The 27,791-nt window shown below is 33.6% G+C and overlaps 1 protein-coding gene and 1 long non-coding RNA gene across 6 annotated transcripts; one reads left to right on the forward strand and one right to left on the reverse strand.

Moving 5' to 3' along the window:
• LOC138856371 (uncharacterized) lies at positions 1 to 4,105 on the forward strand. The gene is made up of 3 exons (XR_011395606.1): positions 1 to 90; positions 2,856 to 3,037; positions 3,828 to 4,105. It is a non-coding gene; the product is annotated as an uncharacterized lncRNA (long non-coding RNA).
• Shaw (Shaker cognate w) lies at positions 745 to 27,791 on the reverse strand. Of its 5 annotated transcripts, none has more exons than XM_070107333.1 (9): positions 27,051 to 27,789; positions 12,570 to 12,733; positions 12,037 to 12,247; positions 11,861 to 11,978; positions 11,041 to 11,235; positions 10,748 to 10,966; positions 9,188 to 9,791; positions 8,607 to 8,735; positions 745 to 1,020 (listed from the first exon to the last, which is right to left on the reverse strand). In XM_070107333.1, the coding sequence occupies exons 3-9, from the start codon at positions 12,243 to 12,245 to the stop codon at positions 839 to 841; spliced, it is 1,656 nt and encodes a 551-aa protein (XP_069963434.1). In that variant the 5' UTR covers positions 12,246 to 12,247; positions 12,570 to 12,733; positions 27,051 to 27,789; the 3' UTR covers positions 745 to 838. The 5 variants fall into 5 exon arrangements, 4 of the variants coding, with proteins under 4 accessions (XP_069963434.1, XP_069963433.1, XP_014093889.2 ...); XR_011395605.1 differs by adding an exon at positions 5,002 to 5,938 and having other exon boundaries at positions 934 to 1,020; positions 12,037 to 12,733; positions 27,051 to 27,791; XM_070107332.1 differs by having other exon boundaries at positions 12,037 to 12,733; positions 27,371 to 27,789.

Here is a 27,791-nt window from a genome sequence, read left to right on the forward strand (position 1 = left end):
AATTATATACCGTTGCTTTAATTAAAAATAGAATATAGGTTTCTGTCAACTGCGTTTTATTTTTGAAGCATTGAATTGAGCGTTGAAATTGTGAGTAGTTTTCATATATTTACTTTTTTCATAAAGTAGCCGTATTTAGCATTATTTCTAACTCTCTTCAATCATAATTGTTTGGAATAAAAGCGTTATTTTGGTTACGTTTAGGTTATTAGTATGTATGCAGGTATGTATTTTTTGTTGGTATATGCTTTAGTTAAGTACAATAGTAGGTAATATGTTAGGTAAATTCATAGTATGTTTGTAGTAGTAAAAGTTATGCTTGTAGTAGGTAAATATGTATGTATGCAGTTGGTTAGAAATATTTAGGCTATTAGAATTTGCTATTCATGTATATATGTATATGTATGTATGTATGCATGTATATTAGAAATAACTAGTAGGCTTCCCTCGTTGTGCGAGGGTTTCAATTCAATTCTTTTCATACAATATTATTTATTTTTTTTAGCTAAGTATTATATAAATTAATTAGTCAATTAGTTAAAATGCATTTTGGTTTGGTACAATTCACGCTCCACCGCTTTTATTCTAAGCTAACACCTTTTTTACTCGCTTTTCTGACACACTTTTTACTACTTTTTTGCTAACTTCTCTACAACCTTTTCGTCTACCCTTTCTACTACTTTTTTTCTACCTTTTTGCGCCTCTCAAACAGTTTCGTATCTTCACTTGACTTTCGACTATAAATTTTCATAATATTTTTTATTTACTTTTTTTTTAATTATCTGTTTGTTTTTTGTTTTCATTAACTTCTGCACTACTTTTTATACAAATACTACATCTATAAAAAGTTCTTCTTGCCACCGCCATCCAGCGGATTGCGTATGCTAGCTGTATCCTTGATATCCTTGCTGGTGATTGGTGGACCTTTTGATTCGAATGTCGGTTTTCCCATCGCCAATGCCGGATTCAAGTCCAACATAGTGCGCGGACTCATCGCCACAATGCTCGCGCCGATAGGACCTGTTTATGGTAATTGTGCGCCAACAACAAAGTGATCGTTGCAAGGAGAAAGAAAAGTTAAAAATTTGATTAATAAAATATATAATTGTTGTAGCAAATTTTTCTAGTAAAAATTTAAAGCTAGTTTCAAGTAACTGTAACCGGTGCAATCGATGCAAGTAAATTCTAATGAGCTAAGCTGCAAGTTGAAAGAGGCTAAGCGGTGCCAGATTGTAGAAAAATTCGGTACTTCTAAGTAATTCCGCTAAATTCAATTGTTTCTGCTACTTTTTTATAACTAAATAATTAAGTGAAAATACTACGAAGGAAAGTAGATGTAAAAGCAAGCAGAAATAAATTAAATTTACAATACAAATGTTTAAAAAAAAAATTGAAAAGCATGCTCAAAGCGTTTACACAAGCAAGGCAAGCAAATTTTTAATTTATTATATACAAAGAAGGAGAGCTTAAAAATATTTTTTTATTGAGTGAATAAACTTTTCAGTAATACAAAAGCAATATATTTTTGTAAAGCAAAATAATATCAAACAAAAATGCTATAAAATACTTTTTAAGCGTTCTTTATGACTCCCACAATTACCGTTGCGCTCATAAAAATAACAGTTATGCAATATTATTCCTTATGTTCACTTTTCAAACACAAAATTTCATCTCAGAGCTCGGAATTTATTTACCTCCATCAATACACTTAAAAATTAATACACATATGGCAACCCTTTTTAAAAATATTTTAAACTGTAAGCCTGCTTAAAACTGTTTAGTTTGATAACCATATTGCATTTTAAAAATTTCAAATAGATGGCAACCCTCAAAGCTTTTTTCGAACCATTCTGACATTCTACTAAAAAATTTAAACAAAAAACTTTCAAATCGGTGTAGCTTTCACTATTTTGGATCTGTATACTGCGAGCATGTCACAAATTGAGTACTCTTAGTTCAACAAGATCACAGAAAAGATCAAGATAGCACTAAATTAAAATATTAGCTATTTATAAGACTACAGTCCTTTCACAAGCTCAAATTTAAACTCTTGTATTACTATTATAGATATTGTGTAATTTAAAAAGATTCTAGATACTGGACTGAAGTAATATAGACTTTTCTTTATTATTAAGCCGCTAGAGGTCGCTGAAAGCACTTTTCTAATGATTTCCATTTCCACGTTATTTATTGTAACTGAGAATTATCTGATGAATATTATCCTATACTCAATTAATATCCGAAAAAGATTAGATCTTTGAACACTCTCCAAAAATTCATTTAAATTTGTACTACCTAACGATTTCAGATTAAAAGGAAGACCTGAAAGGCTTCACTCACCACCACCGCAAACAATTTCTTTTTTTACAAGAAAGATTATCGGTTTTTCTAAATCAAGATAGCAGATTTCCATTATCTCTTCTCTTATCTAGAAAATTAGATAAAAATGCAGAAGGAAATAAATAAAAATCAGAATATTTGGTTTTGAAAATTTTTAGTGTAATCTGAGTAAAAACCAGAAAAGATTTTCCTTACAAAAAAAACCTGAAAGGAATTTTCACTCAATCGAAAAATATTATTGACTACAGTACATTCAAGTATAAAGAGATCTATAATACTTATAGCATGCATTATAAATAATAGCTTAACAAAAAATCACCGAATTTCGATTTAAAATCATCTTAAAGCATATGTAGGTATATACAGCGCTGTCGAAATGATTGGAGACGCCAATATTTATTTTTTTAAATAGTTTAATACATAGTTTAGATTAAAAATGGGGTAGGAGGGATTTAAGTGAAACACTAATGTCATCAGGCTATTCACACCTATACTAAAATGTTTCTATTCTAAAGGGTGGTGCTATTTGGGAGCAGCGTTATAATTGGATTTAATACTCGTGTATATTTACATATACAAATAATTGCACTATATGTTAAATGTCTGGAGGAAAAAAATATTTAAAATTTGTTACAAGTAAAAAATGGAGGAAAAATGTACATTTAGGAAGATGAACACACCCGCCCAGAATCCGTAGGTATGCATTTTTGTGATACCTTTTCGTTTTGACTTAATTTCGTTTTTTGATTTTTTGTTTCACATTTTGTTTCGTTTCGTTTCAATTTGTTGGTGATATTATCGCATTTTGTTGGTGTTTTTTTTTCACAATTGATAAATTTACAATTTAACGGTATTTATGGAAATTAAAATCATGATAGTGTTTTGTAGTGCAATTCAATTTTTGCATTCTGTTTGTTTGAATTGTGGTTACGTTATCGGGTATTACAACAACATGTACAAATAGTTAGTCGAAACTGAAGGCCATATCTGAAAGATATAAAAGTTGGAAAAATATGAAAAGTAGTTGGTTACCTGGTTGAAAACATACGAATAATGAATTGTTTAAACTGAAACTAACAAAAAAAACCGAATAGGAATTTCTGATTTGAGGAACTGCTAAGCTGGTCCACATATTCATAGAAAACACAATTATTTAAAAAAAAAAAAATTCTGTTTAAGAATTTTATGACGTTTAAAATAATTAGGGTTGTCCATGTTTTCATAGAAAATTTATTTCTTTTTCAAAAAAATTAAATTTCTTAAAATAAATAAAATATATGGCAGTCTATAGAGTATCTTTAGGCTTGTACTCCATTTCTGACAACCTCGCTTACTTACGCTCCTATTATGTAAGGAATACACCTCACGGCTGAAAATGGTTTGTCGGTCAAAATGTAAATATAAGTTTTATGCAGTGACCGCGAGTTTTTGAGATAAATATCCACAAATTTTAAACCAAATATGAACCACGAACATTTTTTTTTCAGTGCACGGCTCGAGTAGTGTTTGTCAAAGTATAGTGGACAATACTGTCAACCACAAGTGACAGCTCGTATGATAGCTATTCCTTTATAAAACTTTATACCTCAAAAATTCTATAGTTTCAATGTCTAAAGTAGTATTCATTCGAAATTTAAAAAATTTGACAATTTTAAAGCAATTTCAAAACATGAAGTAAGAAAGTAGAAATACGTATTTTAAATTTGAATATTTATGTGAGTCATATGTAAACGTTTTTAAATTAAAAAGAAATTTAAAAATTGTATCACCCTAATGGTAAATAATATGATTTTCTTAACAAATCGCATTCAGATCACCCTGCTGTGAATATAATATAATTTAAGGGGTGAACATTCTGCAAAAAATTTTCGAAAAATAGCGCCATCTTACCGATTTTTGAGAACTAATAAAATATAATTTGACAATTTTGAAGCCATCTAAAAATCAAGAATAAAAAAATTCAAGAAAGTAAATATAAAAGACTTCATCATCATAAAAAAAGGTATTCTTAATTTCATATGAGAACACCGTTAAATTGAAAATAAGTTAAAAAAAAATGGACCACCCTATTTGTAAATAATATGGTTTTCTTGCCAAATTGCATTTTGAATACAACTGTTTTGATTATATTTAATGCGTAAAAATTTAAAAAACTATGGTGCAAAAATATTTTGCAAAAATAGGGATACCCTACCGATTTTTGAGAACTTCTTATCCTGGAAAAGACTTATCATAATTAGTAAATTTAATTAACCTAAGATACAACGGTTTTTTAAATCACAATAGTTTCTCATAATTCGGGAAACCATATCTATTTTCTAAGTTAACGGTAATATATGCGCCTCAAGAAAGAAAATTCGAGAGTAAAACTTCGTAATTACACCTTAGATATCAGTACAAAGGCACTGTAGCTAGACATTTATGAGAACACAAGGCGTCAAACAATGCAACTTAGAAGTAGTAATAGATGAAGAAGAAGAAGAAGAAGAGGAAGAAGAAAAATACAGACACATACCGACACGTCATTACGACAATAAAAAATTACGTAAAATACAAGTAAAAGCAAACGACGATATAAAAGTAAGTAGCGCTGTTGTGCCTCGAGAAACCGCTCTAAGGAGGGACTCAAGTAGAATTCTACACAACGCAACTTACACATACCACAGCAAAGAAAGTACGATGCAAGACGAAGCTAGCGTTTCTGCGAAAAGCATAAATTGTTGGTAGGAGCCCAATGGTGGATGGGGGTGCTTGTATGATCGGGCGTAGTATATGTTGTTGCTATATTTGAATCGAGGATGTCTTTTTTGCTGCTTTGTTTTATTTGGTGAATTATAATAATGGCGTTATTGTTGTTGCCTGATCAGTATATAAACGCAACGAATCACTTATATTTGCTTATATACTTGTACTTATGTATTTGGTTAACAGTTAAGTTGTATGCGGCTGTATGTATGTGTGCTGCCTGTTCGAGTCTCGAGACGATGTTCGACTACATATATAGATATAATTTTAAATTTTTTGGTGTTTTAGGTTATCTAAGGAAGGCTATTTATTAATGCGGTTTGCTGAAGGTATATGTATATATGTATGTATAATATATATGTGTGTGTGTGTATATTATGAAAATAGCGCTTTCTAGAATGCATTTACTGTGTGGACGTGTGTTGGTGAAAATCGGCATTTGTGCATTTTATGATTTATTTACAATGATTTGGCTGAACATGTGTTTGTTGGTTTTTTTCATTTATTGTTGTTGTTGTAATTTTCTTTTGGATGGATGTTTTTGTATTCCCGCTAGTGCCGCTAGTCGCTTTGTCTACTCAAATTCAAAGCCTACACTCAAGCATTTCCGTCATTTTTCCTACTCGCGTCTTCGTCGTTTGTTTTATACACATTTTTTGTTGCATTTCACTGTTCTCAATATTTTCAACAACATTGGCAACAACAGTGTTTTTATTATTGTTTGTGTTGACGCTTTTATGCATGGCTAATGTTGGTGGCACAGCTATGTGTGGTGAGCAACGCCGCTATTTATTTCAAAGCAGCCTACCCATTTTACCATCCTTTGGCTTGCCAATCATTGTTGAGTATTCATCTATATTTACAAAAACAAAAATGCATAATAATGATGTTAACAGGTAAAGCATATAGGATATTCAATACATACGTACGTACATACATATATAATTATATATATTGAACATATCTTATATACATTATATAAAGGAGTACATAATTTTAATTGAAATTAAACGAGCAATTAGAAATGGATCAATTATCCCGAGAAATATTATAAATTATATCCGAAGCCATAATTTGGTTACCAAAAGATCTACAAATTCGATAAGAAGTTCAAACAATATTTTTTTAACACTCAGAAGTGTCAGCTGGCTACACACCTTCCAACCTAACACGCAAATCGGAACAAAACTATATTTACCGTAGCATAACATTTTACTATATACATATAGGTATATGCATATAACGTCCAAGTTATTGAGCAAGTAATGATAACCTAAGATGGAAATATTGCCTAACAAAACTTTGCTTATAAGTCTAACAAAATACTTATGGTCAGCCCTATGTGATTCTGATTTTTAAAACTCACGACATTTAAGTTGTAACCCGTGAAATTTAATTGTGCGAAGGTCTCGGCTATTCTTAAAAATGTTTTATATAACTACAGCTACTTGTATGACAAGGTACTCATCATTGGAGACTCATGATGATTGGAACCGAAATATATGGAAGTTCAACGGGAACTAACACAAAACCATAAAATTTTCATCAAATCATTTGAGTCTATTAACTTTTCTTTGTTCCATTCTAGATCCGTCGGTATACCTTTAAGCATATCTCAGTATAATATAAGGATATTTATTTTCCTGTGTTTAGAACCCAGAACCGCATCGTTCTCCATCGAACTTTATTTCAAAAGATAATTCAGGTTGAACATACAACAAAATCCAAACTTTTGCCGTACGAATATTTCTCCTAGATTTCCTAGAATCAAGTGTGTTCCCCAAAAGTCAAGTAGTTTAATGAAGTCTGAAACCTTTGCTAAGAGTTCCCCCTTAGATGTGTTGCTAGCTTAATCTTGCTGAATGATAGCTATGAGTTCTATACATGCTTCAACTTATGTTTAGACAATCTGATAACACCTCCAAAAAATCAGTCTGAATACTAGTATAAATCCCTTTAGTGAACTACTGAATATCAACCCAAAACTCATACCGCCATCGTTGTTTTCTTTATCTTAAGGAATTGACCCTTAAGAATAAATTAAATATAGTTAACGGATGAAAATGCTTTCTTCCACGTAAAACCTAATAAACATTAGGTCAGAGCGTATACTTCCTTGGTTAGAATGTTTCAGAAACTAAACTGCCAGTTAAACTTTAAAAGCAAATAATTATATTCCGTATATTTTCGAAACAGAATCAATGTTAAAATCTTATTGAAATGCGCTCCTATATGTATGCTACTATTTTCTCCACATTGTAACTTTCCGGTACACATTCAGTGTCGGGCTGCCTAAATCACTTTTAACAAATTGTTGCGCTTATGAATAGGATATAGACGTTTAACACAAACGCACATTCACGTCTATATCGTACATATATAGCTTACACATTCGTATATTACACACTCATGGCTACACATGTAGAGTGTAGAAAAAAAATCGAATTAATCTTTTAAAACAACTATGACGCCCACCTAAGTGGTAGGACTATTTAAATTTACCTAAATAGCGGATTTTGTTGCTGAATTTCGTCGCACAGATTGGAGCGCAGAACGCACCGACTGACGGCTCCACGCAGGTGAGCAGTTCAGACACATGAGTATGAGGGACAGAGGTAATATGAGTACGTATAAGTGTCTACATATACACATGGAATAGCTGATGTTTATGGCATATAGGCACACAGTTATGAATATGCAGATGTTTGTATGTATTTATGAGAAATTCTTTACTGTTACTGAGGTACGCGTGCAGCAGGTAATTTAAAATTTTCTAGCCGGGGATGGGTGGGTATTTGCTGTGTTGCTTGCGTACGACAAATTGGAATTGTTGCTTTCTATATATATAAATATATATATATATGTATATGTATTGTATATGAATGCGTAGCATACATTTAGGCGTATGACCCACCACATATGCTTGTTAGAGTGAAAATTGTGGTATAAATTTTTGATTAGACGTCTATGTTTGGCGGTGCGGAACATTTGCTGCTTGGTTTGGCAAATAAAAGCTGCAATTTTCGGTTAGCTGGAAGTGGGCAGGTTAACATAGTTAGTGCCTATGGTAGTGCCTAGAGCTTAGCATCAAATATTTATAGATATAAGTATTTATGTTTATGTTACTGTTAGTGATATACATATAAACTAACACGCTGTTTACTGGTGACTGGCCAACTAGCTACATTTATGTACGAGTATGTTTGCTATATAGGTTATAGAACGCCGCTGCTGTGGTGCTATTTGAAGCCGGTCTATGCCTAAATAAATTCTCACAAATTTTTCTTATAACTATGGCATTATACTATATCGTATTACACTTATGTGTGTTATTGTTTGCATGTAGGTTTTGCAATTTTTATTTTTGTTTATATTCATAAAAAAAGATGGAAAGAAGCCGTTGCGCATATAGAAAATTTGCTTAACTGCATATTTTATAAGTATTTATGTTAAAGTAGCGCAAATAAATAATAAATGCACAAACTTAGTCGACTTTTAGGCGCACAACAACATTCACTTACCTGACTTCGGACTGACCAAATCCTTGGCTTTGTTATTCATACGCCGCGGACCGGTGCCGCCAGATCCCATTGGTCCGGAGTGGGGACCGGAACCGGGTGTACCGCAACCGCTTACGCCACCCGTTTGACCTGGAAGGCAGCAAATGTTAATAAAATTGTGGTAAAAAGTAAAAAATTTTAAAATTTTCGAAAAAAATTAAAAACATAAAGTCTAAGTTCGCACGAAGAAAAATATCGTTATATAAAAAGATTTGGTAAAGTCCGGTCGAATTCATTATAGATAACACCAAGTAAGCTTGGAGACTGAAAAACTTCTAGCGAGTTATATCTAGACCCTCGTCTCAAGCTATCCGTTACACGATGGGACGGAGAAATGAAAGACAATACGAACGTTGCGATATTATCTCCACATTCATATAACTTCAACCCAATTTTCAATCCTATATAATCTATCTTGTTAGATAAATAAAACGTTTAAATTGTTGCGAAGGTATAAAATAACGTAACTATAATAAAATTAAATGCTACACACGGAAATATAATAATAAAAAAATGAAACTGAAAAACAAACATTTACTCACCTGGCAACCTTGGTGGACGGGGCTGTTCAACAGGAAGCACTCTTCTCCGTTTCTTCGGCAGTTTGGCTCGTGCTTGCGTATGCGAGTAGTACATGGCAAAGTTGCTCACAATGACGGGTACGGGCAGTGCGATCGTTAGCACACCGGCAAGCGCACACAATGCGCCCACAAACATGCCAATATAGGTCTTCGGCACCATATCACCATAACCGACGGTGGTCATCGTGACCAGTGCCCACCATAGACCCAACGGGATACTATTAAAATCATTATGCGGATTCGGTTGTATACGTTCCGCATAGTAAACTAGGCTTGCGAAAATCACAATGCCCAATACGAGGAAAAACACCAGCAGCGTGAGCTCTTTTGCCGATGCACGAAACGTTTGTATTAGAATTTTAAGGCCGGACGAATGACGCGTCAATTTAAATAGACGCATAATACGTATAATTGAGAAGAATTCTAAAATATCGGCGTTCTCTAAATGAGAGGCGAACCGTTGAAGCACAAGATCGATATAAAAACTAAGCGTTGCTATATAATCTATGATGTTAACAGATGACTTTATGAATTCACATTTATTTGGCGAGGATATGAATCTAACCTAAAAATGGTGAAAGAGAGACATTTTTAATTAAATTTTTGTTTTTTACATTTGAAAGATAGGTATAGAGGAATGCATAAATTAGTGAATTTATTTGTAAATTTTTATATATCATATAGTAGATATGAATATGCTATATGCTATGCTCTAGGTACTATCACTCTAAATATATGCTGTGAGACTCTAAAAACTCTAAGGCTAAGTTACTAAAGAGGTGCATTTACTTTATTGTTTCTCAACTCAAAAGAAGTAGTGAGTAGCTTAAGAAGCTGAAGCAACAGATTCTCAACAGAGACCATAAAAATCAGCTTCCTAAAGCCTTCAATATGAGGATTCTCGAAAAATATTTTTCTGTCTATATATTATGCATTGATATATCCCTAACAGAAGGCCTTTAGAAATACTCTCGCTTGGTTTGGACTCTAAGAGAGAGGCAAGAAAATTCTAACCTTACTTACGTCTATAGAGTTTCCAGCACTTTCCTATTGTAGCAATGGAAAGTGAAGAACCGTACGCACAGGTTGGGTATACTGCACAGAGCTCTTTGGTTGATTTAAGTTATAGATGTGTCATAAGTAGCTCACATGAAAGCGTTCTCGAAGGTCTGCTGATTTACTGATCTAGCTGTCTTATATAAGTATTGTTGAACGTGTTCTTTAATTCAAAGACCTAACAAGCTTTATAATTTAAGATCTTAACAAACTCCCAGTCCATGATGTCTTGTCAAGAGCTGAATTCCTATGCTATTTACTCTTCATAAGGAGAAAATTTCTCTTTTTTTGAAACACACTCGGGAGTTTGAGACTGCATACAGAAGCCCATACGTATTGAATGCTTTACTCTACCCACTCGAAAGCTAACCTATCGTGTACTTAAATTCACTAACTTAGCCTAAAAATATTCGAATATACTATACAACACACACAACAACAAAATCTTCGCAGCAAAATACTCACCAGTATTTCGAACGTGAACCAGGCATTACAAACACACTCGATATAAAAGAAAGCTATATGTGCATTTGTTTGTGGTTTATCGATATACCAAGCCATATTACCGCTGGATGTATTCACCGATGTATTAACGAGGTATGGCACACGCATATCCGGATGTGTTTTTAGGCAGAATGATAATATGGATACACAAATGAAGAATACCGAAACTACGCCGATTGTCTGTTTAAACAAAGAAGAGACGAAGAGTAATATTAAAAATTTGAAGTGTAATAATGTGAGGTTATATGTCTTACCTTGGCCGCATTCGAACTGTATGGCTCGTCGAAGAGCGACCAGATGCGCGGCTTCATTTCTTGCCACCACGATAATGTGCCCTTGTAGTAGTCTTCTTCGAAACCGAATTTGCGCGCCAATTCCTCTTCGGACGGTTTTTCTGTATCTAAATCCAGACGATCTAATACCGCTAATGTCTCTTGGGTGTCTCTGTGCTGTAGTTGAAAAAGGGAGAATATTAAATCATATAATTATACTTATTAGATAGAATATATAAGTATATGAAACAAGTAATCTGCCGGATAGTTTTTAATGAATACAGACTTTAAGATCTACAAGTATGTTCGCAAATGCTATGATTATACATTGCACCCATGCTATTGATGAGTATTCTTTGTCCACCCAGGAATTATTTTTTTCCTAATGCGGAAGCTTTGGCAAGTTTTCTGCTATTATGCGAAGATGTCTCCACCAAACCTGAAGGCTGTAGATAATTGAGCAATCTTTCATATTCCTATGCTAAGACAATACAGCCAAGAGACTGTTAAGTCAGTTAGTTCAGGGTCTGATTATTTAGTCTTCTTTTCTAATCCCTGGTGCCTTATTAGCCGTGTGAAAAATATTTCAATAAAAACTTCAAGACATCTGATCCGCACAAATTTTCTTACAAGTAGTCCAATTCCTAGATGGATCGAAGCTCGGTACGGATAACATTCTCTATTCTCATAATAACATAAGGGTTCCTTATGAGAGCAAATATTAAGCACTTTAGATCACATCCGTTAAGCAAAGAATTGGCACTAACTGCTCTCTGATACATTTTTTGCTTTAGATACCAACCTGCGTATATGTCATCCAACAGCATGGTTCGACTTGATTCGAATCTAAGCCCCAGAACTCGAGCTCCTCCTCGAACAGTGGCCCACAAACATCTGTAGGATAATGCAGCTTGCCGGTTCTAAAAACATCAATTTTATTAACATAACAATATTAGCATATTAGTTTGTCGAACTCACCTGTAATAGTTAAGTACTTGAGCAAAGACTCCCGGATGCCGATCGAAGAAATACTCATTCAATATGGGATCATAGTTGGCTAACGCCTCGGTGAGGCGTGACAATCTAGTGGCGGGTATTTTCTTCAATGTAGCCTTATACGTTTCGTGCCGAATGCCGCCCACATTCAGCACGACCCGATTTTCCGAATCCATATTTATCAGATTCATAGCTGCATGCGAGTAGTGCATATTTTTAGGTATAAATTTCATTTGGGAGCTTTGATAGGTGCGTGTCTGTTGGTGCCTCATAAAAACCGTATATATTTACGTGTGCGTTGGTATGTATTTATGTTTATGTGTGTGTGTGTGTGTGTGTGTCAATGTGATCTTAAGTAGAAATATTTTAGAGTGCAGGCCACTTTAACTACAGTTACTATATATATGATATTTATGTTAAATTGCTTCTAGTGTGTGTTGTTGTAATGTTGTAATATAGGGATTTGTGATTTGATTTTTTGTTTCGTTTTTATTGTTGTTGGTTGTATTGCAAACCTTTCAGTTGTTATTGTTGTACGCTCCCGTCGCGATATGCAGTTTCAATGTGCCGCCTGCGTGTGATAATAAAATATTGTTGCTGCATTTGTATGTTACCGTTAACAGTAGTTCATCTTGTAGACATAGGCGCTGTAGATGGTTACTAGCGTTTAACATATCATCTGTAAAAAAAAATTTAAAAATTTTATGAAATATTTATATTTTATTTATTTATATATAACGATAGTCTAAGACTAACTATATTACACAATTAGAGCTTATAAGCACACAGCAGAGATGTCCGCATTATTCTAACGTCTTTAGCTCAGGATAAAACTCTGACACTTACACAGCCTCTAGAAAAGAGCAAGGAAGAATGAAATATGGTTTTTATTGGCGAAAAAGATTTCATAAAAATATGCTTCTAACCCAGTTTTGTGATTGCTTGACTGTGTATTGTTTGAACACGCTTCTAAAACATCAGCAAAGAGAAAATACGCATAATTTTACAAGTTCTCTTCGAACTTTTGCGAAAATTCAAGCCAGCCGGCTGAAAATGTGAATAGTTTTTAAGTACCTGTTACTATACATATACTGTGTAGAACCAGTGAATCGCAATTTTTCGGTCATTTAAAAATACACCATGCTCTGTAAGGTTAAATGTCGAAAATATCGATAAAAAAAATGGAAATCGTCGAGTCTGACCCTATTGTAAGCACTGTTTCGATTGCCAAGGAAATGAGCATTGTACAAAAAGCCGATTGGAACCAATAAAATGAGCTGGATACAAAAAAAAAGCTCGATGTTTAACTGTCATATGAGTTAACGTAAAAAAACCGTATGGACCAAATTTCCATCTGCGCTGAATCAATCGGAACTCAAGCAATCACTCAGAAGCGCCCAGCTGTCGCCAATAGGTGAGAATTTAAGTTCCATTAAGACAACGCCAGGCCAGACAAATCGATAGAGACTCGCCAGAAGCTCCGAGAGCTTGGTTGGGATGTTTTACGAATTCTCATTATAGTCCGAACCTGATACGAGGTGTTTACCATTAATGTCTGTCTACGTTAAATGATTGTGCTGGTGAAAGCATGTGGAAATCGATTGTCCCAATTTTTTGCGAATAGTAACGAGGATTCTTATAATGAAACTACCTTCGGAATAAAAAAAAGTTATCGAACAAAACAAGGCATATTTGAACTAAATCGGTTCTCTCTATCTATGCTAAATGCGAAAATAATGGATTTCTTTTTAGTAGACCTTATATCTCGTCTTCTTCTAAGTACCATTGGCATTTTCAGACTCACCGACTTGGTCATTAACTGGATAGCACTCCAAACTTACGGCGAACCTTGATAAAAATAGGAAGGCCGTGTACACAGGGCAAGAAGGTCTTTGTGATTGTGTGAGTTCAGTATAAATTGCCTCGACGTTTATAAATTAGTATTGTTCTAAAAGTTTTAAGATTCCTTGGTCATTCTATAAACTCTATATAGCAATAACGATTCGGGGAGATATTCAGTAAAACTTCCAAGAATTTTTAATACAAAATCTTCAACAATTCAGAAGAATATTCCAGCTAACGTTACTGACTAATTTTCCTTGAAATGTGACCATGTAAGGTTTTCTAGTGAATTTTGCTGCCTTTGATGAGGCCAAGATACTTCGTATTAACATTCAAATCTATTTTTATTGCCATCAAAATGATTTTTTGAATAAATAGATTTTGCTCAGGCATATCTAGCTACATAAATGTATATTTGAATGTACGTTAGAATGCATGTATGTTTGATTGTATGTATTTATATAAAGAGCATGAATAACAAGAATAGAAGTTTGTACATATCTGTATGTATCATGTGATTAGGCGCTGACGCAGTCAATTAATACGTCAATATAAATGTAAACAAATGTAAATACTAGATCTCAATTACTTTTACTCGAAATTAATACGATTGTTTACGCAAGCTAAGGAAAAACATTTGTAATTAAGAAAAAAACACTTACGCGCAATTATTTTGATTACTACCTTTAAGTTATGCCCAAATAAATTTTATTATTATTTACGATATAGATTTCTAGAACCAAAAAAATAAACTTGATTTAGTGGCACAAACACTCGATTACTCAAATCCAAATTTTATTGTGTGCTAGGCATTGTTATATCCTGATTTGGCAATATTAAGTTTGTCATGTCTGTAACGCTCAGAAGAAAACGTGAGCGACCCTATGAAGTATTCATATAAATTATCAACGTAACGAGCTCAGTCGATTTACCCCCTCAGTTTTATTGAGAAATGGGTCTAAAAATTTACTCATGCTCTTTTCTCCCCAAGTAGCCATACAAACTGACCGATGAAAATTAAGTGGTTGTATGGAAACCTTTTTATTTGATAAGATATCTTCGTAAAATTTGGCATAGATTATTGTCCAAAACAGCGCTATCATCTCTGTATAGACTGTTCAAATGGGACCACTATAGCATATAGCTGCCATACAAACTGATCTATCGAAATCAAGCTCTTGTCTGGAAAACTTTTTTATTTGACAAGATATCTTCACAAAATTTGACAGAAATCATTATCCAAGACAATGCTAAAATATCGAAACAAATTGTTAAAATCAGACCACAATAACATATAGTTGCCATACAAATTGATCTATCAAAATCAAGCTAAATATCTCTTTATACACTTTTATGCTATAAGCAATGCAGCGGTGAGGGGTATTAAAGCTTCAGTGCAGCCAAAATCAAATTTTCTTGTTGTTAGTTTTTCTTTTTATTATTGTTGCTTATGGGAACCATAATTTCCGTTAATTTTCAAAAAAACAACTTAATTTAAAATATAAAATTATTATTATTCAAATTGCGTGGTGGCAATTTTTTTCTCTTTTTGTTGACTGCAATTGTGTGTTTGTGTATGTGTTCGTGTTTATTTACGTGTTTAGAAATAAATCAGCGCAAGTTATGGTTATGAGGTACGGATGTATGTATTATGTATATGTATGTAAGTATGTATTTAGTGTTTAGAAATCACAACCACGCACGAATGACTAAGGCAATTACGCGAATTTGTATTTTGGGAAACACTCTGCCACATTTGGACGTCGCCACCGCTGTCGAGCTTTAGCTGGCATATTACATACATACAAGTAGGAGCTTGAATGCACGGCGCACCAGCGAAAATCAACAAAAGTGCCAGAAAAATAAATAAACAAGAAAATCTGAAAAGTTAAACAAGTTAAATACGCTGCCCGGGATTAATAGCAAGTGACGTGCCACCTGCAAAGAGCAGCGGATGTGAAGGGTGCTGAGGACGGAAGTAGTGATGCAAATATTCGAATTGAAAGAAAAAAGCATAAAATTTTATTTAGAAGATGAGCACAAACACTCAAATATATAAACACATACAAATACATGCCTACGCAACGCACACATATATAGAGACATAGGTATTAGCTCCAGCGCATTGAGTGGCTGAGTATGCATAAACAAACATTTACAAGTATAAATACGCTATACATACATACATACGAGTATATAAACACATACACACATCTATACATATACATATGTGCTTGTCTGTATGTATGTATTTATGTAAACGCCGCTAGGCACATCACTTCTACAATGTTACCCAAATAGCCAGAAAACGAAAATTCCAATTTATACACAAAATAAACACGCTTAAATGCATACATACATACATACTTACACATCTACATATGCGCATACATATATAATGTTGATGCATTGGAGCACGTCACCTGGGCAGAAATTTGCATAGGTATCGAAAAAATGGAAATCTCATTTCAAGTGCACGCAACTGATATTACCTCATTGTAGTGGGAGTTGCCACCGGAAATGGTCGCAATTATTCGAAACCTTTCAAAAGGGAATCACTGAAAAGATTTACAGTTGTATGTATTTGTGAGTTTAGATGTGTTTGTGAACTACCACGGCATATAATTGTTTGAGATTTTAAGTTCTTGCATTTGTAGAATAGCCTTAGAGAAATTGTAACCTTATTCACCACCCAAACCCATCTCCTAGAGAACTCTCATCGTATTTTGGATCGAAACAACAGTTAGTTAGTTGATTCAAAATCTGAACTGAACCGTAGAAGCAGTGACACTTTTTCTGCATATTTTCAAACTTTCAAAATTTTTTTTAAAACTGTTATTTTAAATTTTTTAAAAGTTTTCAGTAAAAAATTAACGCTTTCTGTCACCAGCCATGACATTTAACCTATTTCGGAAAAGTGAGGCTATATTTGATGTAAATATAGCCCATGGGCCAGTACTGTCTATTTCTCAACTTTTTCTGAGCTTAAGTGAAGACCAGTTGACTAAGTTTCGACTGCAGGTGTTCAAACAAGTTTTCTCTATGAATTTATAAGGTACGACATCTTGTTCAAACGTTTCGTGGCAATCATTGATGGTTTTAACAACACATTTTTCTTCAGTTATTTACCATATTCTATTATGTAATACTAACAGCTAACAGGGTCAAACTCTATTCGAGAGAGAGCGAAAACGAAAGCTGTATCTTTATAAATATCTTTAATATGGCCGATTGCATCTAAAGGAATGCCATCCATTGGAGAAATTTTATCCTCGTTCACAAAAAGCTTTTTATTAGATTTTATACATTCGTAGATCTAAATGTTAATTTTATTGCGAAATAGTTTTTTAAGTTTCATATCTAGACTGCATTGTGCTGACTATATTGAAATATATTTTGTGTGAACCCTAGGGTTTCTCTTTAAAATTCGTTCTCATGTGTGTTTATTAATTCTTCAAAAATCCAAAAAAAAATGCTATATATATATACAGTTATTCGGAAATTTTCGAATCGATTGAAAAACAAAATTTTGAGATTTAAATACAATCTTATTATGATTCTGTTTAACATCAGTAATTGGCAGCCAGAAGCACTAATATGCTCCAGTTACTAATCTGTGTACAAGTATAATGCGAATAATTGTATAATAGGGTGGAGCGAAAAAAAAAATATTTTTTTGGCTTGCTTATTTTCCAAATTTTTTTTCCCCAAACTTTGTTTTTCGCTATACCCTATTGCATAAAACCGCCAAATTCGGAAATTTTTATATAAATGTGAAGAGTTTATATCAAAAAAAAAATTTTTTTTCCACATTTTTATATAAATTCGAAGAGTTTATATCAAAAAAAAATTGTTCTTCCCAAATTTTTTTTTCCCAAAAATTTTTTTTTCTCAAAAATTTTTTTTCGCTCTATGTGAAGATTTATACAAAAAAATTTATTTCCAAATTTTTATATAAATGTGAAGAGTTTATACCAAAACCACCCTAATAACCTAAAAATCAATAAATTAAAATGTAAGCAAAAAAAAATGCCGCAGAATATTGTGCAAAACAGTTGTAAAATATTTTAGGATTAACATAAAGCTTTACTTTCAACAAATATTTGATACTAAAATGCGCGTATTTAAAAGTAAATATGTATGTATGTCAAAAATCTAGAAAAAAGACACCCTATATGTATTTAAGTAGTAACACATATGAATAAGTAGGATCACTCATGAACTTGTTATTTCCTGCTCTATTTAAGCGCCTCCCCAAATTATGCCGATTAATAGTCGCTAAGTTTTTGAGGTATCGTTCAGAAATTTTGCAAACGTTCTTTCCTTCTAAAGAAGCTACTCATTTGTCAGAACCGGCGTTAACGGATCACTATAGGATATAGCTGCCATACAAACTGTTTGATCGAAATGAAGTTCTTGTATGGAAATCTTTTTTATTTGGCAAGATATCTTCACGAAATTTAGCAGAGCACATTGCCCAAGGTAATGCTACAATCTCCGAATATAATGTGCAGATCGTACTACTATAGCATATAGCTGCCATACAAAGTTGATAGATCAAAATGTCGGTCTTGTATGGAAAACCTTTTTATTTCACAAGATATATTCAAGAATTTTGGCATAGCTTATAGTACAAGGCAATTCTACAATATTCAAGCATAAAACCGCCAAATTCGGAAATTTTTATATAAATGTGAAGAGTTTATATCAAAAAAAAAATTTTTTTTCCACATTTTTATATAAATTCGAAGAGTTTATATCAAAAAAAAATTGTTCTTCCCAAATTTTTTTTTTCCCAAAAATTTTTTTTTCTCAAAAATTTTTTTTCGCTCTATGTGAAGATTTATACAAAAAAATTTATTTCCAAATTTTTATATAAATGTGAAGAGTTTATACCAAAACCACCCTAATAACCTAAAAATCAATAAATTAAAATGTAAGCAAAAAAAAATGCCGCAGAATATTGTGCAAAACAGTTGTAAAATATTTTAGGATTAACATAAAGCTTTACTTTCAACAAATATTTGATACTAAAATGCGCGTATTTAAAAGTAAATATGTATGTATGTCAAAAATCTAGAAAAAAGACACCCTATATGTATTTAAGTAGTAACACTCATGAATAAGTAGGATCACTCATGAACTTGTTATTTCCTGCTCTATTTAAGCGCCTCCCCAAATTATGCCGATTAATAGTCGCTAAGTTTTTGAGGTATCGTTCAGAAATTTTGCAAACGTTCTTTCCTTCTAAAGAAGCTACTCATTTGTCAGAACCGGCGTTAACGGATCACTATAGGATATAGCTGCCATACAAACTGTTTGATCGAAATGAAGTTCTTGTATGGAAATCTTTTTTATTTGGCAAGATATCTTCACGAAATTTAGCAGAGCACATTGCCCAAAGTAATGCTACAATCTCCGAATATAATGTGCAGATCGTACTACTATAGCATATAGCTGCCATACAAAGTTGATAGATCAAAATGTCGGTCTTGTATGGAAAACCTTTTTATTTCACAAGATATATTCAAGAATTTTGGCATAGCTTATAGTACAAGGCAATTCTACAATATTCAAGCAAATCGTTCGCATCGAACCATATGGCATATAGCGGCCATACAAACTATAATTTAATACTAAAATCCATGAGCTTAAAGGTTAGCTTTGTACTAAACAACGTGTATTATAATTTGTCGTCCGTCCGTGTTTTAATATTAGTAATCTGTTAAGCAGGCTTTAATAAAATCACGCTGCATATATGCCCAGCTAACTGTAAACTTAAATAAAAACGTTTTTTTTCTACTCATAGCAATTACAGGCCATTTTTTATTTCGTTATTATTGTTATTATTAAACACAATTGTACACATTTGCATAAAGTCTGTCACTTATACACACACATACACACTTTTCCACAAACATATATTGGTATGTCTGCGCACGCTACTCGTCGCTTACAACGCACGCAAATCCAGCGCTTTAATGGCAACAGAATAGCAAAAGCCTGCCAAAAACTAAAACGAAGAAAAATTACAGCGAAAACAACTAAAAATACGAACAAAAAAAAAAGAAGTAAATAAAAGAAATTAACAATTATTGTATACCATACTTGCCCACCCATTGTGCAACGCCCGGGCGGTCACTGCGTATGAGCAACATTCACAAATGCACTCGCTCCGGCAGCCACTAAAAGCGCAAATTCATGTTTACTGCGGTGCTCTTTTCAACGCTACAATCATTTTGAACCGCACACACCACCGCCCGTGCGGAATATGGCAAAAATTTCACTTGCCAACCAGCTATACTAACTGTACGTGTGTGTGTGTGTTTGAAAAATCCGCCTGTCGATATGTCGATATTGCGCTAACTGAATGTGAGACCTGCGGTTTACCATTTTCATTTGCCGCGCCATCAATTGTGTACTTTGATTTTCATTTTCGTTTCAATTTAATAATTAAACGCTTCGCATACATATCATTTCCGAAAATGTTCGCTGTAACAGCGTTGTAACGGTTTGTAGTGAGAACGCTTTCAGCTTTTAGAACATGCACTTAAGCAACTAATATAGGCTATATACATACATATTTACATGTGAGTGCATATTTGAATGTGTCTGTCAGCCAATTCGATAATTTCGCAAATGTCGAACTCGCTGTCGATTGCGCTGTCAGTTGGCGCAGTCAATTGACTTTCAGTTTACACTATGCGATTTTCGTAGACACACACTGATATATTTTGGCACTTTCATTTATTTGTGCTTATGAAATTACCGAAGTACAAACAATTTTTATATGTAAAAATGTAGTTAGGGTTTCGATGATGATCTCTTAGCCTATTGAATGAATTTTGGATGAGTAAACTTATTGAATCTACCAATGCATGTATTGGGTGCTAGAAAGAGGTTGCCATAGTTCTCGAAGAGGTTGAAAAGTTTGCAATGCATAAAAAAATGCAGTGTTTTTTCGTAAAATATTCGATTTTTTTATTCAAGTTAAGTTCAATTACACCGTTTATAAAATTCTTTCTACTTCCTTATATCATTGCTGCAGTACGCACTTCTTCTTTCAAATAGACTTCAGTTTAGGCGATTATCTCTCTATTGTCGCTAATTTTCCATCCAGTAAATATTGTATTAACTTCTGATAACAGAAAAAATTATTAGAGGCCAGAACCGACGAATACTGTGGAAGCCAAAGTGATTTTATTTCCAATTCAATAAATTCTGCCATCGCTTTGATCATCTTCAAATGGGATAGTTTTTCCGTGTTTCTTGCTTAAAGTATTCCAGTAATGCTATAACATATTTGCTGTTAGAATTTTTTTCTTTACAAAATAGTCAACGAATATAATGCCATACGCATCCCAAAACATACCTAAATATCCGCTGAACAATATGTCAAGCACTTTTCTTGTTTCTTTGGAGTATCGGCTAACTTCATCAACTCAATAAAAATTCGTTTTGCTGTCAACCAAAATCGTTTTGGAATTGTTTTGTTTTTATCTCATGAACCAATTGTCCGCGCGCTATGAAATTTATACAATTGCGATTCAATTATAGGAATTAATTAAAATATATTATTATATCGTATTCGTACCAAACGAACGATACAAGCTTCCCAATCGACCCAGTATAATAAAAATCCACTAAATCTGAATATCGACTGAGAAGAAGCTGAAATCTTTATCTCCAGACATTTTCACGCAGAAACTTCATGACTATTAGCGATGTCAAAACACTCGAAGAAAAAATATTACACAAACTCGATCTTCGTAGAGTTGCTTCAAACTGTTAAAATACTAATAAACAATGAAAAAAAAATAAAAAAATATGTTTTCCACTTCAGTGTCTCGCAGTAATGACTCTACTGCTGCTAGTATTAGCTATGTTGATTAGTTACGCCTATTAATTTTTTTTGTTGTTTTTAAAATAACAAAAGTAGCGTCACCCTTAGCATAGTAAGTCGCAACCTTATAAATATTATATAATGTCATGAAATTTTAACAGCTGTTTTTTGAAGATTAGTACTAACTGAAAATGAGGTCCGAGCCTTTGCAACCCATGTCTTACGGCTAAATTAAGTTGATGCAGCATTTTTCTCAACCAAAAAAAGAATATATTTTAATTGCAAGTTGTGTCTCACTCTTTACCAGTCGAGTTTTAAATAACCTTGTCATGTTTTCTATTTAATTGAGTCGTTTCTTGCTCGAATGGCTAACTTGAAAATAGTAAAAATACGTCTCATTTAGCTAAGCTGCCGCTGCGGATAAATTAGTACCCGCCATTCTATGTATTTAGCGTAGAAATGCCTCGGATAAATAAATAAATACTTATTAGATAATAAACACTTTAATAGAGTTTTAATACAACATGTTAGGAAAATTAAAAAAAAATCATATCTCAGATAAGCTAAAAGGTTTTTATGCAAAAAGTTACAAAATTCTATAAATGTTATCATATTGCCTTGTAGTATAAACATCAATTTCTATAAAAAACCATTTTCAGTGGTTTGGTGATTCGCGCTTCGCCGGCAATTAGCTCTACTTCGCTATATAGCAATTCAATTAAGACCAATCTGGCGATATAAAACTCTTTATATATATATGGTATAAACGGTCTGACCGTATGCGGATGAGTTCACTATGTATACATTATTCCCTTTCCTCCTTGATATATCCATTTTCAAACTCTCATATTTTGTAAGTCCTTTCTTTGCAAATGGATATGAAGAATAATAATATTACGTGTCATACGAAGCTTGCGGAAAATCCTGTAGAGTTACATATAAGATGCATTCGAAGAGTTATTGGTTTGTTAAGAGAAATTTTCTTATGTGACAAATATGCTGAGTATTCCTTGAGCTGCTGCTGAATGACTTAAATTATAAAAAAAAAAATACAATTTTTCTATTTCGAAAATATGCTGCGAGACATATAAAAAAATACAAAGGCCTTTCTCTATTTGTTAACCATATGTCATTAGTCGTATGAATCGCTTTAGGTTTTAAATACAATAGATATTGTCAAACTTGGATAGTTTATAATTTCTGTTAAAAAATGAAATTGTTATACCCGGAACAGGTATATTAAGTTTGTCATGAAGTTTGTAACAGCTAGAAGAAAACGTCGGTGTTTCTATAAAGTATATATATAAATGATCAGCGTGATAAACTGAAACGATTTAGCCATATCCGTCTGTCCGTCCGTCTGTATATACGCTAACTAGTCACCCAGTTTTTGAGCTATCTAACTGAAATTTATTACACATCCTTTACTCACCAAGGGGCTACTCATTTGTCGAAACCGCCGATATCGAACCACTATAGCATATAGCTATCATACAAACTGGACGATCGGAAACAAGTGCTTGTATTGAAAATCGTTTTGTTTGACGAGTTATCTTCACCAAATTTGGCATGGCTTATTTTCTAAAGCAACGTCACAACCTTCGAAGAAATTGTTCAGATCGGGCAACTATAGCATATAGCTGCCATACAAACTGGACGATCGCAAACAAGTGCTTGTATTGAAAATCTTTTTATTTGACGAGTGATAGTCACCAAATTTGGCACAGATTATTATCTAAAGCAATGCTATAATATCCGAATAAATTTTTCAGATTGGATTACTATAACATATAGCTGCCATACAAACCGATCGAACAACATTAATTTCTTGTATAGAAACTTTTTAATTTATGAAATGTATACTAGCTTCGGTGCAACCGAAATTATCGGTTTTTCTTGTTTTTGATTGAATCTGGATTGATTGGCGTTGTAAGCGTTTTTTGTAGCCTGAAATGGGCATTGACAATATTTAGTTGAAGCTTCTGCTTTCTTCGACAGGTTCGGTAATTGCGCTACCAACTGGCTCTCTAAAGCGAATTTATATATGAACAGAGATTTTACGTTCTTTGAAATTTTGCAGATGCAGATCTTTACAGAAAATATCAAATGAATCAGTTGTGAGATAGAGCTGCTTAGAATCAAGGTGTTGCATAAACTGTTAGCAAGCCATTCTAACAGTTAAATTTCTGAAATAACTGATTCTTCTTGGATTGTTAATATGACTTTTGCATTCCATTTTATAATTCAACAACTTATATGCCTTACTCGCATCTTTCTAAAAACCCAAAAAAGATCTTCCAGTACTAAACATTTTTTAAACAACCTTAATCAGTAATTTCCACTTATTGTTGCAAATAAGACACTACACCAATTTTTTTAAAAAAATTCCGTAAGTACATTCAGCAATAGCATTTGAGATTTATTTTATTTGTTTATAACTCAAGCACATTTCATTGGCACACATTTCAAACCACAATGTTCGAACATACCGAACACACCGAACACATCAGAAACACAACCGCAACACTTCAAAACACATCAAAGATATATGTATACGAAAATAATTTTTGAAAATTTCATTTCATATAAAATTTATTTACATTTACACTTTACCAATTTATGCAATTTTAAATAAATAATTTCAATTGCTTATTAATGTTTACGAGCAAATATTTTCATTGCTGGCATTTGCAACAGACTTTTGCTCAGATTTTCGCTTTCAATTTTTAACACTTCAATTTTGAGGTGTGAACATTAATCTATAATTGATGAGGCATGTACATGCAGACAGACATACATTGGCATGTGCTTTTGTTATTATTGCTGCGAAAACTATGTTTTTCTAAAAGCCTTTCTGGCAATTCCCCGAAGGTGTTTGATGAAAAAGTAACATTTGCTCGGTGGTTTGCATTTTTTGCTATGTGGAAAATACTAATGCAAATGGATTTTCGTGTGCGAGAAAAATATTGTTTCTATGTATTTGTGTGTGTTTTTTTGGGTAAATTTTTTGTTTATTTTTTACTCTTTTTTCAAGCACCCACTTTTTATTTTATTTATACCCTGAACAGGTATATGCATATGTAAATAATCAGCTTTCTGTCTGCCTGTTACTATATGCGAATTAGTTCCTCAGTTTTTGAGATATCGATCTGAAATTTGGCACACATTCTTTTCCCTCTAAGAAGCTTATAATTTGTCGGAACCACCGATATCGGAGCATTATAGCATATAGCCGCCATACAAACTAACCGATCAAAATCAAATTCTTGTATGGAAAACTTTTTTATTTGATGAGATATTTTCACGAAATTTGACACATATTATTACGCAAAGCAGAGCTATATAATATTCGCACAAATTATTCAGATCGCACCACTATAGCATACAGCTGCGATACAAACAGACCATTCAAAATAAAGTTCAAGAAATTTTTACATCCTTTCAAGCTATAAAAAATGCACCTGTGAAGGGTATTATAGCTTCAATGCAACCGAAGTAAACGCTTTGTCTTGTTTGCTAACTTTTTTTATTATTTTTTCACGTGTCATTTTGGCTACTGCTTTTTCAGCATGTATTTTGCATATTTACAAGCTTTTTTTTTGGTTGTATGTGTGTGTGTGCATGTCTGCTTGTAGTGTTGCGCTTGCGGTTTTTGTGCACAACTTCACAACTCTGTTTGCCAAATAGGGTGTCACACTTTGCTCGCCTCTTTTTGCTGAGTTGCATCGATTTTTCGCCCATTGCCCCTGTTTGCTGTTGTTATTTCTATGCCTTGCCCGTTTTTTGCAACATTTTCCATTTTTTTTTTGTCATTATTATAATCTGTTTATTTTTGTTGTTCAAGGCAATGCGGCATGTATTTTTAAAACTTCACTTAACACACTATAATTATGTGCTGTGCGGCAAATACTGGCAAGCACAAAGGCAACTACAAGCAGGCATACAGTGTGGCAGTTGTATATATACATGCATATGTATACAAGTGTATATAGGTGTATGTTTGTAGGTATGTGTATGCTGGTTTTTTCTATTTATTGTTTCATTACAGCAAGTGCACAATCATTAGTTTTGCCAGCAGCATGTCTGCAGCGCATATGTGCACTCAGCCACACATACTCACATACACACACACGCCTACATGCATATATACAACTCGTGTGGCCAGCGGCAAACTGTTTTCCCAGCTAGACACTGTCTGACCGCCCAAATAAAGGTTCAAACGTCCGAACATCTAACCCACTAACTGCAGCCTACCGACCAACATGGCGTATGAGCAATCCGCCAAGCGGCTCACGTGTCACTACACTCACTCATTTTCATATACAATACATATATACATATACGCCCCTCACTACGGCTGTTGCGATGTTTTTCAACACTGCGGCAACATGCAAGCATATACATATTACATTGTAGCTATGTATGCACACACATATACGCACACACTTTTAGCTATTTGTATCCTTTTATGGCCACCCGTCACCGCACGCTATTTTAATTGTGTCAAAGTTTACCTTCACTACGGCCCACTTTCGTTGGCACAAATAAGCACTTACATACATATGTATGCATATATAACGGTATGTACATATGTCACACATGCTTGTGCATGCCTATATTTGTAGTTGTGTGTGTGTGTTTGCGCGCATGTTGACGCATTTATTTCCTTGTTTATCAGTTTTCAATTTACAATTTTCAGCTTCTACATTTAGTTTTTCACTTTTATTAACGTGCTCTTCAGCTGCCGCAGGGCGCTGCGAGTGTAGTAATAAAAGCGCTACAACAACAAGAAAAACAACCGCCAGTTGTAACACGCAAGCATGCATAGTAAAAGGCCTACAATGCTTGCAACAACACTTTCTGTTACTTTCTGTGCACAGTGACTGTTTGTTGTTGTTGTTTTTTTTTGGTTTTGTGTTATTTTACTTCGGCCATGCCGCGCCTACACCGCCACCTGTGCTGCGATAGCTTAAATGTTGCCTCAAATTAATTGACTATTTAGGCGCACAAACACACGTATATATACACACACACACATACACATTCACACGAAAATATAGCACTTTTACATAAACATGCAAGTATGTTTGTATATACATATGTATATGTATGCTACACTTATTATTTTGTAATCATTTCCACGCCACTCGGTTTCTTTTGTTATTATTGTTGTTTTTTTTCTTCTTCTTTTTCAACGAAATTTCAACATTTCAGCTGTCAGCGCTCGCAATCACTCCACCAGCTGCTGTTGCCTACTTTGTATCCTGCCAATGGCAGTGTATTTGCCACAAATTTTTGCCGTTAGCCTCACCTATGTGGCACCACTAGTGTCGCGAATTCCTGGCTGCCGTTAATGCTGCTGCTGCTGCCCCAATTACGCTGCTCGCCGCTCCACACGCTTGCATTCAGCGCTTCAGCACAACTTTTCACACTTTAACTGTAAATTTTTTTTCACACTTTTTTCGCTGCGTTTTTTTCGAATTTCCCTTTTTTTGTATTTTTCTTATATCTTTTTTGTCGTAATTCTTCTTTTCGAATTTCTATTTTTCTTATTTCTATTTTCGCTTGCCACACACTTCGCCTTTACTCCTTCTTTTGTGGAGTTTTAGATTTTCTCAACTTTTTTCTTACACTTCTTTCCTTCTGGTGTGTGTACAATAATGCTGTTGCTGCCACTGCTTCGCCTGCCGCAACCACTGCCCGTGCTGCCACAACTCAATCACTCGCTCGTTCGCTCACTTCACTACATACTATTTGCTACTAGCTGCCACAAAACGCTTGCCTTTCTGCTATTATTCTTATTATTATTACTATTAAGCTTTCAGCTTTTTATTCTGTTATGCTTTTCTAACTTAAATTTAATTTTACTTTTTTTTCTTCTTGAGCTATTTTTCACTTTGCCTTTATTGCTTTCCGTTTACACGTTTCACCAGTCCGAAATTCTTTCACTAACTGACTTAACCGTTAAGCTCATTGCCAAAACAACACCTTTCTGGCAGTTTGTCTTCCTCTTCTTCTGCTTGTTCTTCTTCCTCTCCATGTTCCTCCTCGT

Source organism: Bactrocera oleae, chromosome 3 (genome assembly GCF_042242935.1).
Source record: "Bactrocera oleae isolate idBacOlea1 chromosome 3, idBacOlea1, whole genome shotgun sequence".
Lineage (NCBI taxonomy): Eukaryota > Metazoa > Arthropoda > Insecta > Diptera > Tephritidae > Bactrocera > Bactrocera oleae.